This window comes from Muntiacus reevesi, chromosome 10, assembly GCF_963930625.1.
Source record: "Muntiacus reevesi chromosome 10, mMunRee1.1, whole genome shotgun sequence".
In the NCBI taxonomy this organism is placed as follows: Eukaryota; Metazoa; Chordata; class Mammalia; order Artiodactyla; family Cervidae; genus Muntiacus; species Muntiacus reevesi.
Genome location: NC_089258.1, coordinates 3,301,228 through 3,315,144, shown reverse-complemented (window position 1 = coordinate 3,315,144; position 13,917 = coordinate 3,301,228). Strand labels below are relative to the sequence as shown.

The 13,917-nt window shown below is 49.0% G+C and overlaps 1 protein-coding gene across 1 annotated transcript in view; it reads left to right on the top strand.

Moving 5' to 3' along the window:
* The window catches only part of LOXL2 (lysyl oxidase like 2), a 112,542-nt gene that overhangs the window by 50,077 nt on the left and 48,548 nt on the right, over positions 1-13,917 (top strand). Inside the window, exon 4 of the mRNA XM_065946628.1 lies at positions 5,595-5,806. Within this exon, the coding sequence (XP_065802700.1) occupies positions 5,595-5,806 (212 nt within the window). The remainder of the gene's footprint in view (positions 1-5,594; positions 5,807-13,917) is intronic.

The following is a 13,917-nucleotide window of genomic DNA, read 5'->3' as shown; positions in this document are numbered from 1 at the left end:
AAAGCAAATGCTAGAGAATAAAGACGTCAAATCTGTGTGGATGAGATATTTGAGTCAGGAGGGGCTTCATGGAAGAGAGGATACTGTCTTTCCCCATCTGCCATGAGTGACTACAAGAGACTTGCTGATCTGGTTGACTAGTGTCAACCTCACACAGTTCCTGGGACTGGTATCCTTCAGCTGGTATTCTTCAAATGATTGAATGAGTGAGATTGTTTCTAAGGGTCAGGAGGATGCTCAGTGGTAGAGAGAAAGCAAAAAAGGATTGCGGGAAGCAGCTTGATGCTGGCGTTAAAAGAGTGATGCCAGCCTGGCAAGAAGGGATGCTCAAGGCTGGAGAAAGGACAGAGTGGGGACAGGCGGGTCTGATCAGGAAGGTTCTTGACCTGAAATATAAGACCTCGGGGAGCCACGGGAAGATTTTGAGCCAAACACATGAGCACACAGTGGTCAGCTGAATGGATATGTCAGCCACGTTTGAGGAGAACTGGGTCAGTCATTCATCTGCCCTGAAGAAACAGAATTGTGATGTTCTTCTCGTACGTCCGCAATTCTCACTGCACACCTGCCTGGACCATACACGTGGGAAGGAGATGGAAGGGTAGGAAAAGCATGGCTGGGGCAGAATGAGCCATAAGAGCAAGGAAGAGAGAGGGAGCAAGAGGCTTGTGGGCTGCAAACTGGGGGGGCGTTGGCTCGCTCAGTGAGAAGAGGGAAACCAAGGGCATCCTGGGTGCGTTTCGTGGGAGGTGCTGACGTAAGTTGCTAAGGTGGCTCCTGGGAAAATGGATCTCTATCTGGAAGCCCATTTTTTAACAATAGCTGCACAGGGGCTTCCCTGGAGGCTCAGTGGTAAGAATCTGCCTGCCAGTGCAGGAGACAGATCCCTGGTCTGGGAAGATCCCACATGCCGCAGAGCAACTAAGCCCATGCACCACATCTGTGAGCCTGTGTTCTCGAGCCCGGGAGCCACAGCTTCTGAGCCCTCCTGCTGCAGCTGCTGAGGCCCCACTCTCTAGAGCCCATGCTCCTTAACAAGAGATGCCACTGCAGTGAGAAGCCTGAACACCCTAACGACAGAGTCGCCCCGCTCACGGCAACTAGAGAAATGTCCAAGCAGCAGTGAAAACCAGTACAGCCAAAAATTAAATAAATAGATAATTTAGAAAATAGCAAAATAAATAAAGGGCTTTGAGAGCAAGATGCAGGAACTCGTTAGCTGTAGAGGGAAGGGGCTTACTAAGTGAGCAGCAGTTGTGCAGAACGAACCAGTCGTTTGTTCTGGTGGGATGATGGGGGACCACTACCTCTCCATCCTCCCACCTGACACCACTCCATGGATGACTTCTCAGGTGGGAAGGCTTGGTCTGATACATTAAGTAATTAATTGCATGATTAAATGATAACTTCTAGAGGGAGGAAGGGGAAGAATTGGACTAAGATCTGGCTCTTGGAAACATGCCCTCCACAGGAGGCGATGAGCCGAGTGCCAACTTTCAGCAGTGAAGTGCGTCCTTAGAGGGTTGCTTGCCTTGTCTCCCCCTGAATCTTTCCCTGATGCAATCCCCAACTAGACTTTCAAAACTGGTGATTTTTCCTCCTTGGCAATAGCCCCAGACTGTCACATTGTGGAATCTGCAAGTCATTCACAGATGCTGCAAATGTGAAATGTCATTCAAGCACAAGACTGGGAGATCAGCCCTGGTGATCTTTCACTCGTCCTTTTTTCCACCACCCCACTAGGTACAGCAAGGCAGGTTATGGCCTCAAGGCACCCTGATTTTCCCCTTTGGAAGCCAGTGATAGTTACTCCCAGGGCTCAGACCCTCCCTGGAGATGTGCTGAGTTTTGAGTAGGACAAGTGCAGAAGGTTCTGTGAATTCCTTGGTGGGAAGCCTTTTGGAGAGTTTGGTGAACTACAGTCTCTGGCCGGAGGGCCAGCCTTCAGACTTTCGAGTTTTAAAAGGGGCCAGATATATTGACGGCTTCTGGGCTCTTGGGCTAAACGTGAAACAGGCAAGTCTAAAGAGACTTCTGTTAGGAAAGAAAAATGTGTATAGGTTCTAGTGTTTCAAATCTTCACTGCTCTTTTGAAGTTGAACTTCTGGGGGAAAAAAATTTCTAATGCTTGTGGTTATGGAAAGGATTCCAAGGCAGTGAGGTCAGGAGGGCCGCTCTGTGTGTACGTGTTTTCCTACGCAGAGCTCTCTGAACAGCCCCTGTGAGCTCGTGAGCCAGCAGCGAGCCCTGACTGCATGCCACTGAGGGTTTCCCTGCTGCCCCCTGGCCTGAGTCCAAGGGCAGCTGGGAGGCAGCCCTCTCATCTCACGTACACTACGGCCTGACTCATACCTTCTCTGGGCAGGGCGCATGGAGGACTTCAAATGTGGCTTTTATCGGGTGGACCCCCAAAGGATGCCTCAGAAGGCCGAGTCCCAGGCCCAGGCGTGTCATCTCAGTAGCTGGCAAGGGATGGGATGAAGGCAGAAGGGCAGAGGCCCACTGTGGTGAGCCTGGGGCATGGACTTAGAGTCTGAACTCGGTTTTCACCCTTGTTTATCTACTTACTGGCTGTGTGAATTTGGAGAAGATGCCAAACCTCACTAAGTTTTCTTGCTTTTCACCTGTAGCCAGGGTATACCATTAGCCCTCTCACTGGTTGTTATGGGAACTGAGGAAGGGGATAGATGTAAAGTTCTGAGTGCAGAGCCTGACACGTAATGAATTGGCTGGCATTTGATGAATGAGCGCTCACATAATCGTTATGATTCAGAGAAGAGCCAGGGCCCCAGGGTTGGGCAGTAGGGAGGAGGCTGGCAGGGTCCTCGGAGGGAGCGACTGTATTTTATGGGATGAATGAATGAATGACTGAGGTGGATTTGAGCCCAAGATGGTGGGAAGGAATTAGTTCTGTGGAGAGAGAAGAGGAGAAGGAACTTGCCTGACTGCTCTCCCAGGGCTTTGCAAGGAAACCCTCTGCATCTTCGTACTGCGTGCACAGACACACACTCCACACAGCACACAGACATGTGCACATCCTCCTGCACACGGACACACAGGAACAGTGAGCTCCCCTAGAGACACATACGTGGACGCACAAACGCGTGCAGAGACACACATCCAGAGAGACATTCGTGACACCAAACATACACACTAGTGCCCACACATACACATGCAGTGAGTCAGTGGGAATACAAGAACAGTGACATCAGTTCTAGCACTTTCTCTCCTCTGAGCCTCATTTCCTGCATCTGGGACCCTAGCTGGCTTGCCCACCGGTCGTTATTCTGCTGAGGGGACACTGCCCAGCCTTAAGACAAGGGTCAGTTGAGCTCCCCCACCCTGGCCTTCCTCCCTCTGGATTCACATTCTGTATCCCAGATGAGCTGATGCTCCATGGGCTGAGATGAGGGGAAGGGGGCAGGGGGACGGGGGGAGGGGGAGGATCTGTGAATTTAATCAAGTCTACCCAGCCTGCCTGCCCCATGCAGCTCTCAGGGCCAACGCCACAGTGGGTAACTTCCTTCTGGGCATCACACATTCCTTACATGCTGGAATTCCAGCCTTGCCTCCCGAGGTGGTAAGTCGGAGGAGGGGGCCAGCCCACGAGCCGGTCTAGACCTCCAGCCCTTTCTTGCTCACTCCTGTCCATGTGTCTTGGTGGCGCGAGCCCTGTGGCCTGACTGAGAGCTGTAATGGATCCAAGGATCCAGGCTGGCAAACATAATCCTGCCACTGGCGACTTTCCTTCCGCTCTGCATGGAAAGGAACCAGGGCTAGATGCCACCCCCCGCCCCACCACCCCAGCCAACATACTTTCCACCGCCTCGCAGGACTGGGGAAATGGGGCCTGGCTTTGCACCCTGAAGCCAGTGGCAAGGAGACCTGAATCCCTGGGCACCCAAATAATGGTTCTGTTCAAACTCCCAGTTCATTTGCATCCTGGCTGGACTGGGGTGTGGGCACCCAAATCGTTGGGTTCCTCTTTGCCAGCGTCCCTGCCCAGTCCCATGTGGCGTGGTTCAGAGAGCATCACACACCAAACCTCAGGTGCTCTCTGCCTCTCTGTGGTCCTGGGAGATCACTGGAGTCACCCAATATTCTTATCTGGACAATGGAGATGACACTAACTATAAAGACCTCTATTGTTTGAGGATTAAGTGAGAAAATGCCCAGAAAGTAGTGGTACTTGTTATCGTCCTGTTATTGTTGTTGAGCAGTCACTCAGTCGTGTCTGACTCTTTGTGACCAGGCTGCAGCATGCCAGGCTCCCCTGTCCTTCACTGTCTCATGGATCTTGTTCAAACTCATGTTTATTGAGTCAATGATAACCATCCAACCATCTCATCCTCTATTGTCCCCTTCTTCTCCACCTTCAATCTTTCCCAGCATCATCCTAGCTGGCTGTAGATTTGGGACTGAGGTATAGGTGCAGACAGCCAAGGGACAAGGTTAGTTGTGGTTTAGAAGGAGTCCTCTGGGGGCTGGCCCTTTGTCAGATGGATGGAGGAGAGCAGGGAGGCAGGGACTCAGCTGGGGAGCCTTGTGAGAGCTGGTGGTGGACCCTTGGGCAGGGGCAGAAAGAAGATGGGCTGAAAGTGAGAGATTCTGGAGCGTCCTTAGTGTTTGGGGCAGATTTGTGAGAACCTTGGAGAAACATAAAAGATATCATCCTGGAAAATTCCAGGTAGGCCCCTGTTCCTCCATCCAGCTTGGCCTGTTGAGGGTGTGGGCTAGGGGCAGGGACAGAGCAGCCCAGTGTCAGGGGCTGGGAGAGGAGCCCACCTTCAACCCCAGCCTTCTCCACATCCTCCTAGCAGGCTCCTGTCTTTTCACTCACTGCCACAGAAATGGGGAGGAGAGGGGTGAACAGGGGCTTTCAAGACAAGGGCCTCAAGATATTCAGAATCTTTCCTTTCCTTTCTTTGGCATAGTTGCATGACTGTGTGCATCCCTACCTCCTGGGCCCCAGACTTGCCCCTCCTACTTGGCTGGCCTGGGTCCAGGCACACACCTCCTTTCCTCCCACTTCTCTCCAAACCTTCCCCTTTCTCTTCTGGCTTTTCACCCTGAAGACTGCTGACACGAGGGGAGCACATGAGGCGGTGTGCAACATGGCCCCACCAGCTCAGGGTATCTAGGGCTCATCTGCCCAAAATTTCAGTTTTACAGGCAGATTACTGGGAAGGCACACACACACACTCACTCCCAGGCCTACACGCAGATGCTTTGGAGTAAAATACAGCAATCCGAATGATTTTGCCTCTAGAATACAGCATTCAAGGAATGCGATTCTCTCCTCTGCTCTTTGAGACCCCTGCGTGAGGAGGCTGCTGCCCCTTGGTGTTTTTGATAGGATAGAGGAGGAGCGCTGGGCTCCCCTAAGTCTCTGATTGCCTGGGTCACCCTGCTCTTTCTCTACTGGTTCCTGCAGCCCCACTGCATGTGCTGTGTGCTCTTGGGGAGCACCCACAGCCCCCCAAGAGCCCGAGGGGAAAGGTGGACAGACTCTCAGGATAAGCCCAGTCTGCCATCACCTCCCCAGGGCCAGACCAGGAAAGTCACCCATTTCCTTCCACCCCCTCCCCTCCCAGAACATGAACATCCAAGTGGAGGACATCCGGATCCGAGCCATCCTCTCCGCCTTCCGCAAGCGCACCCCGGTGACAGAGGGCTACGTGGAGGTAAAGGAGGGCAAAACGTGGAAGCAGATCTGTGACAAGCACTGGACGGCTAAGAACTCCCGCGTGGTCTGCGGCATGTTCGGCTTCCCTGGGGAGAAGACCTACAACACCAAAGTGTACAAGTAAGGAGTCTGGGCGGGGACTCTGCGCAGCGGGACTCTGGCCCCAGCTTGTCCTCAGTCAGCTCTGCGGTGGCTCAGTGTGCATGTGTGCGTGCTCAGTAGACTCTTGCGACCCTACAGGCTATAGCCCGCCAGGCTCCTCTGTCTGTGGGATTCTCCAGGCAAGAATACTGGCGTGGGTTGCCACGCCCTCCTCCAGGGGATCTTCCTGACCCAGGGATCCAACCTGCGCCTCCTGTGTCTCCCGCATTGCGGGCAGAGTCTTTACCACTGAGCCCCTGGGGAGCCCTGCATTGACCTCGTATCGGATATTCACCCATATATGTGCAATCTAGAAAGGCGGTGCTGACAAACCTATCTGCGGCACAGCAATGGAGATGCAGACATAGAATGCAGTGGCCGGGGCCACCTCTGTCCTCTGCCCCCTCGAAGTGATTATTATGAGAAATCTGCAACTGTTAGGAAAATGAGAAACAGATCTCGTGGATTTAGTTACATTCATCCTGAGTAAATCTTGCGATGCTGTTATGGTTTCCACAGTTAATATCTCTCCAGGCAGGGACAGGGGACTTAGAGTAATTTGCGGACGGGTGTCCAGTGAAGGGTTTTCAGTCCATGACAGGCTGGTGTATTGACTAGTCATGGGGTCTTCTTATCTCCTCTAGTAAGGATAATAATCTGCTTTACTGAGCACTGACTACATGCCAGGTGGCTCTGTTCTTAGTCTATGTTTTTGTTTTTTTTTTTTTTTTTGCTTTGGTCTTTTTTTTTTTTTTTATTAGTTGGAGGCTAATTACTTCACAACATTTCAGTGGGTTTTGTCATACATTGACATGAATCAGCCAGAGAGTTACACGTATTCCCCATCCCGGTCCCCCATCCCACCTCCCTCTCCACCCGACTCCTCTGGGTCTTCCCAGCCCACCAGGCCTGAGCACTTGTCTCATGCATCCCACCTGGGCTGGTGGTCTGTTTCACCACAGATAATATACATGCTGTTCTTTCAAAACATCCCACCCTCACCTTCTCCCACAGAGTTCAAAAGTCTGTTCTGTACTTCTGCGTCTCTTCTTCTGCCCTGCATATAGGGCCATCGTTACCATCTTTCTAAATTCCATATATATGTGTTAGTATACTGTAACGTTCTTTATCTTTCTGGCTTACTTCACTCTGTATAATGGGCTCCAGTTTCGTCCATCTCATTAGAACTGATTCAAATGAATTCTTTTTAACGGCTGAGTAATATTCCATGGTGTATATGTACCACAGCTTCCTTATCCACTCATCTGCTGAGGGGCATCTAGGTTGCTTCCATGTCCTGGCTATTATAAACAGTGCCGTGATGAACATTGGGGTGCACGTGTCTCTTTCAGATCTGGATTCCTCGGTGTGTATGCCCAGAAGTGGTATTGCTGGGTCATATGGCAGTTCTATTTCCAGTTTTTTAAGAAATCTCCACACTGTTCTCCATAGTGGCTGTACTAGTTTGCATTCCCACCAACAGTGTAAGAGGGTTCCCTTTTCTCCACACCCTCTCCAGTATTTGTTGCTTGTAGACTTTTGGATAGCAGCCATCCTGACTGGCGTGTAATGGTACCTCATTGTGGTTTTGATTTGCATTTCTCTGATGATGAGTGATGTGGAGCATCTTTTCATGTGTTTGTTAGCCATCTGTATGTCTTCTTTGGAGAAATGTCTGTTTAGTTCTTTGGCCTATTTTTTGATTGGGTCATTTATTTTTCTGGAATTGAGCTGCAGGAGTTGCTTGTATGTTTTTGAGATTAATCCTTTGTCTGTTGCTTCATTTGCTATTATTTTCTCCCAATCTGAGGGCTGTCTTTTCACCTTACTTATAATTTCCTTTGTTGTGCAAAAGCTTTTAAGTTTCATTAGGTCCCATTTGTTTATTTTTGCTTTTATTTCCAATATTCTGAGAGGTGGGTCATAGAGGATCTTGCTGTGATTTATGTCGGAGAGTGTTTTGCCTATGTTCTCCTCTAGGAGTTTTATAGTTTCTGGTCTTACATTTAGATCTTTAATCCATTTTGAGTTTATTTTTGTGTATGGTGTTAGGAGGTGTTCTAGTTTCATTCTTTTCCAAGTGGTTCACCAGTTTTCCCAGAACCACTTGTTAAAGAGGTTGTCTTTTTTCCATTGTATATCCTTGCCTCCTTTGTCGAAGATAAGGTGTCCATAGGTTTGTGGATTTATCTCTGGGCTTTCTATTCTGTTCCATTGATCTATATTTCTGTCTTTGTGCCAGTACCATACTGTCTTGATGGCTGTGGCTTTGTAGTAGAGTCTGAAGTCAGGCAGATTGATTCCTCCAGTTCCATTCTTCTTTCTCAAGATTACTTTGGCTATTCGAGGTTTTTTGTATTTCCATACAAATTGTGAAATTATTTGTTCTAGTTCTGTGAAAAATACCGTTGGTAGCTTGATAGGGATTGCATTGAATCTATAGATTGCTTTGGGTAGAATAGCCATTTTGACAATATTGATTCTTCCAATCCATGAACACGGTATGTTTATCCATCTGATTGTGTCCTCTTTGATTTCTTTCATCAGTGCTTTATAGTTTTCTATATATAGGTCTTTTGTTTCTTTAGGTAGATATACTCCTAAGTATTTTATTCTTTTTGTTGCAGTGGTGAATGGTATTGTTTCCTTAATTTCTCTTTCTGTTTTTTCATTGTTAGTATATAGGAATGCAAGGGATTTCTGTGTGTTAATTTTATATCCTGCAAATTTACTATATTCATTGACTAGCTCTAGTAATTTTCTGGAAGAGTCTTTAGGGTTTTCCATGTAGAGGATCATGTCATCTGCAAACAGCGAGAGTTTCACTTCTTCTTTTCCTATCTGGATTCCTTTTACTTCTTTTTCTGCTCTGATTGCTGTGGCCAAAACTTCCAACACTATGTTGAATAGTAGTGGTGAGAGTGGGCACCCTTGTCTTGTTCCTGATTTGGGGGAAATGCTTTCAATTTTTCACCATTGAGGGTGATGCTTGCTGTGGGTTTGTCATATATAGCTTTTATTATGTTGAGGTATGTTCCTTCTATTCCTGCTTTCTGGAGAGCTTTAATCATAAATGAGTGTTGAATTTTGTCAAAGGCTTTCCTTGCATCTATTGAGATAATCATATGGTTTTTATCTTTCAATTTGTTAATGTGGTGTATTACATTGATTGATTTGTGGATATTAAAGAATCCTTGCATTCCTGGGATAAAGCCCACTTGGTCATGGTGTATGATTTTTTAAATATGTTGTTGGATTCTGTTTGCTAGAATTTTGTTAAGGATTTTTGCATCTATGTTCATCAGTGATATTGGTCTGTAGTTTTCTTTTTTTGTGGCATCTTTGTCTGGTTTTGGAATTAGGGTGATGTTGGCCTCATAGAATGAATTTGGAAGTTTACCTTCTGCAATTTTCTGGAAGAGTTTGAGTAAGATAGGTGTTAGCTCTTCTCTAAATTTTTGGTAGAATTCAGCTGTGAAGCCATCTGGTCCTGGGCTTTTGTTTGCTGGAAGATTTTTGATTACAGTTTCGATTTCCTTGCTTGTGATGGGTCTGTTAAGATCTTCTATTTCTTCCTGGTTCAGTTTTGGAAAGTTATACTTTTCTAAGAATTTGTCCATTTCTTCCAAGTTGTCCATTTTATTGGCATAGAGCTGCTGGTAGTAGTCTCTTATAATCCTTTGTATTTCAGTGTTGTCTGTTGTGATCTCTCCATTTTCATTTCTAATTTTGTTAATTTGGTTCTTCTCCCTTTGTTTCTTAATGAGTCTTGCTAATGGTTTGTCAATTTTGTTTATTTTTTCAAAAAACCAGCTTTTAGCTTTGTTTATTTTTGCTATTGTCTCTTTAGTTTCTTTTGCATTTATTTCTGCCCTGATTTTTAATCTCTTATGTGTTAGTTGTTCAGTTGTGCCCAACTCTTTGTGACCCAATGGCAAAAATACTGGAGTGGGTAGCTGTTCCTTTCTCTAGGGGATCTTCCTGACTCAGGAATCGAACCTGGGTCTCCTGCATTGCAGGTGGATTCTTTATGATCTGAGCCACCAAGGAAGCCCTCTTAGCCACTTAAGCGTCACAGTTCTAGGAAGGGGTCTATGTTACAGCTAAAGGAATGAAGTCAGAGAAAGGCGATAAAACTAGGAAGTGGCAGACTCAGGATCTACCCCGGGTCTCCGGCAACAGGGTCCACCCTCCTCAAGAGTGCAGACTTACTACCTCTTCCCTTTCAAGCCAAGGAGAGAGGTGGCTTCCAGCCAGGAAGCAGGGTCCCTGCCCCAACTCTGTCCCCCAGTCCCTGGGGTCAGTGCAGGCTTCGTTCCTTCCTGGGCTCAGCCTGGCTCCTTAGGTCAGAGCCTCTGGTCCACCATGAGGGTGAGTGCTGGCTGCCGAGCTGCCTGGTGGTGATTCCTGCCCCAGCCGCCCCAGACATGGCCCAGATCTTCCTGTTTGCACAGGGTGGGATGGGGGCAGGCAGGGTGGTCCCGTTCTCTAAATAGTTTGGAGAATTCCTGCCAGCTGGCTGGCTCCTTCCCTGGAAACACCTTCTCAGCCTTTCCTTCCAATTGGAGCCAAGAAAAGTAGATCTCGTCCTCTGACAGGCTTCCTACCTGCTGGCCCCACTGGAGCCCCCAGCCTGGCACAGGTCTTCGCCCAGTCCTGGGAGCAGGAAGGCTGCCATCAGCCCTGCTCTGCAGCAGGACAGGGTGCCCGAGGCCAGGCAACACGTGGCTTGTTCAGAGGGCTTCTGAAAACCTCCTCCTCAACTGCGGGTGGACCAGAATCATCTTCTGGCTGTTGAGGCGGATCACTGACCTCAGGTCCGTTTGGCAGCTGGGCTGCAGATGATCCTCTCACAGACTGGGAAGTGGTACATGTACCTGGAAATTGATCAGACTGAAGCCACAGGGCCCCATCTCCCAGACCAGGAATATTGGGTAGTCATTTTCTTTTTCTTAAAGCAAGATCCCATTATTGGTATTGATTTATTGATACATGATTACTGAACAGAGACTGCATTCATATTGCATCTCAGGAGTTAGGACTCTAAGGCTTTGGTGAGCTGGCTGAAACAGGGACCAAAAGGAGGCCCACCAGACCAAATTAGAAATGCTGAGTCCCCTTGGTTTCATGTAGAGAAAGGGGTTCAGAAGCCTGGGGAGACTAGAATGTTGCCATGGATTTGTCATCTAAGACAAATGGGTCCAGAAGACAGATGTTTCACCATGACAGAGAGGAATAAATTTGTAAGGGAAGTCCTGACTCCCTCTCTGGTTCTTTTATTTATTTGTTTATTTGTCTGCGTCAGTCTTGGCTGTGGCATGCGAGATCTTTCATTACCATGCACAAGCTCTCTAGTTGTGGCACATGCTCTCCAGTGCTTGAAGGCTCAGTTGCTCCGCAGCTTGGGGGGGGGGGGGGTGTTAGGTTCCCTGACCAGGGATCGAACTGTGTCCCCTGCATTGCAAGGAGGATTCTTAACCACTAGACCTCCAAGGAAGCCCCTCCTCCCTGGTTCTTAAGAGCTCCCTGAGGGCCCTTCTCTAAGCCAGACCTCAGGGTGGGGGCTGCAGTCCCTGCAGGTCAGGAAACCTAAAGGCAGTGGGGGTAATTAGATCGTGGGTGGCAGGGACCCGGTGACAGCACTCAAGGCCAAAGGCAAGATGGGCTTGGCTACGGCCAGCAAAGTCGAAGCAGCAATCAGGATAGACTGGCCCCTGCAGACTTGTGGGGTTGACTAGTTGATCCAGTTGGCTGTCTCATGGTGTTCTCAGAAATGAAATAGGAAGCCTATTTGATTCTTATTCAATCTGTAAAAGCAGAAAAGTTCTAGGTTAAGAGAACAAAAATCTGATCTGAATCATAAAAACAGGTCCAGCCCCTCAATGTCCAGACTTGAGAAAGTTTACAGACCTATAAGCCCTTGAATGAAGAGGAGGCCAGGTCTCTTTAAAGAAGGACTGTGGCACACGGCCAGAAGTGTACCCTCTTAGTCATTTACCCAATGGGACCTATGACCTTTTACCAAGGTCACTGTATTGTACACTGGAGAAAAGAAAATGATCAGAACTGTCAGGAACCACTGGAAACAGGCTCTGAACAGACCCTGGTTCCAGGGACCCAAACATCCCTGCGGCCCAGTATGGATGTCAGGTGATCAGTGGAGGTTTGGTGCAGGTCTGTATCACAGTGGGCTCGATGGGTCCCCGAACCCACGCTGTGGTTATTTCCCTGGTTCAGAATGCATAATTGAGGTAGACAGTCTCACAGAGCTGGCAGAATCCCTACCACGCCTGGTGTGCTCCTTGGCTGGAGGAAAGCAAGGAGGGCTTCTCATTTTCAGTTGAATCAGTTCAGCTCAATCTTACTCAGCCATCAGCCTAGATGCCTTTCTCAAGCAAGCTTCCCGCTTGGCCAGTGGCTGTCCTGTAACTCTAGTCACCCACCATCAGGCCTAGAGTGTGTTGTCCATGTGTGCATGTGCGTGCTAAGTCACTTCAGTTGAGTCCGACTCTTTGTGACCCCATGGACTGCAGCCTACCAGGCTCCTCTGTCCATGGGATTCTCCAGGCAAGAATACTGGAGTGGGTTGCCATGCTCTTCTCCAGGGGATCGTCCAGACCCAGGGACAGAACCCACGTCTCTAATGTCTCCTGCATTGGCAGGCAGGTTCTTTACCACTAGAGCCCCCTGGGAAGCCCCTCCATCCTCCCCAGTGCCTCCTATCTGCATCCCCACGGCTGCATCCCGGGGTGGGGGAGGGGTGGCCTGTGAGAGTGACTCATGGGGGCGGGGTGGGCTGCCCTGGCGGAGGCCTGTGGAGGATTGCATTCCTGTGATCTGATGTCAGAGGACAGAGGGGCTCTCTGGGGAAGGAAGAGCAGCTCTGTCTGCTGAGGGAGCCTCTGTGTTGAGAGCTCAGCACATCTGTTCCTGGGAGAGGCTGGTGGTCACTGAAAGCTGGGAGCTAGAAGATGTTCCAATGCAGTGAGATCTGACCACTCCCCGTGCCCCTGACATCCCCTGGGTGTGTTTGCTCGCCTGACTTGTGTCATAGCAAGCTATAATATCCTACCCACCAACAAGTGTGTTCTGCTGTCCCAGGTACGAGTGTCATGGGAAACAAACTGGAGGTTGTGTTTCCAAGAGCAGGGCTTTCCAGGGAATGGGGAGGGGTGGTGACTCTTGGAATTCTTTTTCACTTCTTTATTCATTTATTTTGGCTACGCTGGGTCTTCATTGCTTTGCACAGGCTGTCTCTTGTTGCGGCGAGCGGGATCTACTCTTCGTTGCGGTGCGAACGTTTCTTGTTGCAGTGGCTTCTCTTGTTGTAAAGTACAGGCTCTAGGGTGCATGGGCTCCGAAGCTGCAGCTCCCAGGCTCTAGAGCACAGGCTAAGTAGCTGTGATGTGTGGGCTTAGGTGCTCCGCAGCATGTAGATCCTCCTGGACCAGGGGTCGAGCTTGTGTCCCTGCATTGGCAGGCAGACTCCCATCAACTGTGCCACCAGGGAAGCCTGGCTCTTGGGATCATTAACAGTCTTCCTGTGTCGTTCTGTGCTCTGGCTGTAGCTATGTTGAGCACAAACCCTGAGCTTTCCAAGATAGTCCTTTTTCTTTCAAGGATTCTGTGTCATTGCATGCATAGACTAGAATAACTACCAGTCGCAGTTTTTGGTAAGGAGAGATATCAGTGGCATCTGTCAGGTTTATCCTTCCTCTCTGTTCACATCCCATTCACTCTGAGGCAAAGCAGAAACTTCCAGGCCTGCTAGACCAGTAGGGACAGGACTCCGCTTCTGTTCATCTGGGGCCAACTTGCCCTGGGCAGCCCCTCCTCTGGGCAGTCCGGCAGCAGTGTGTCTCACTGGATTCTGCCAATCACCGATGAGCCCACAGACTTCAAAGACCCAGGACAGGAGAGAGGAAGGGTAGCTTCCCCCCTTCGCCGCTTTGGTAACCACAAGTCTGTTTCCTATGTCTGTTGAGTCTGTTTCTGTTTTGTAAATATTTTGTAATATTTGTTTTAGATTCCACACGTAAGTGATATCCTATGATATTTGTCTTCTTCTGTCTGACTTACTTCACTTAGTA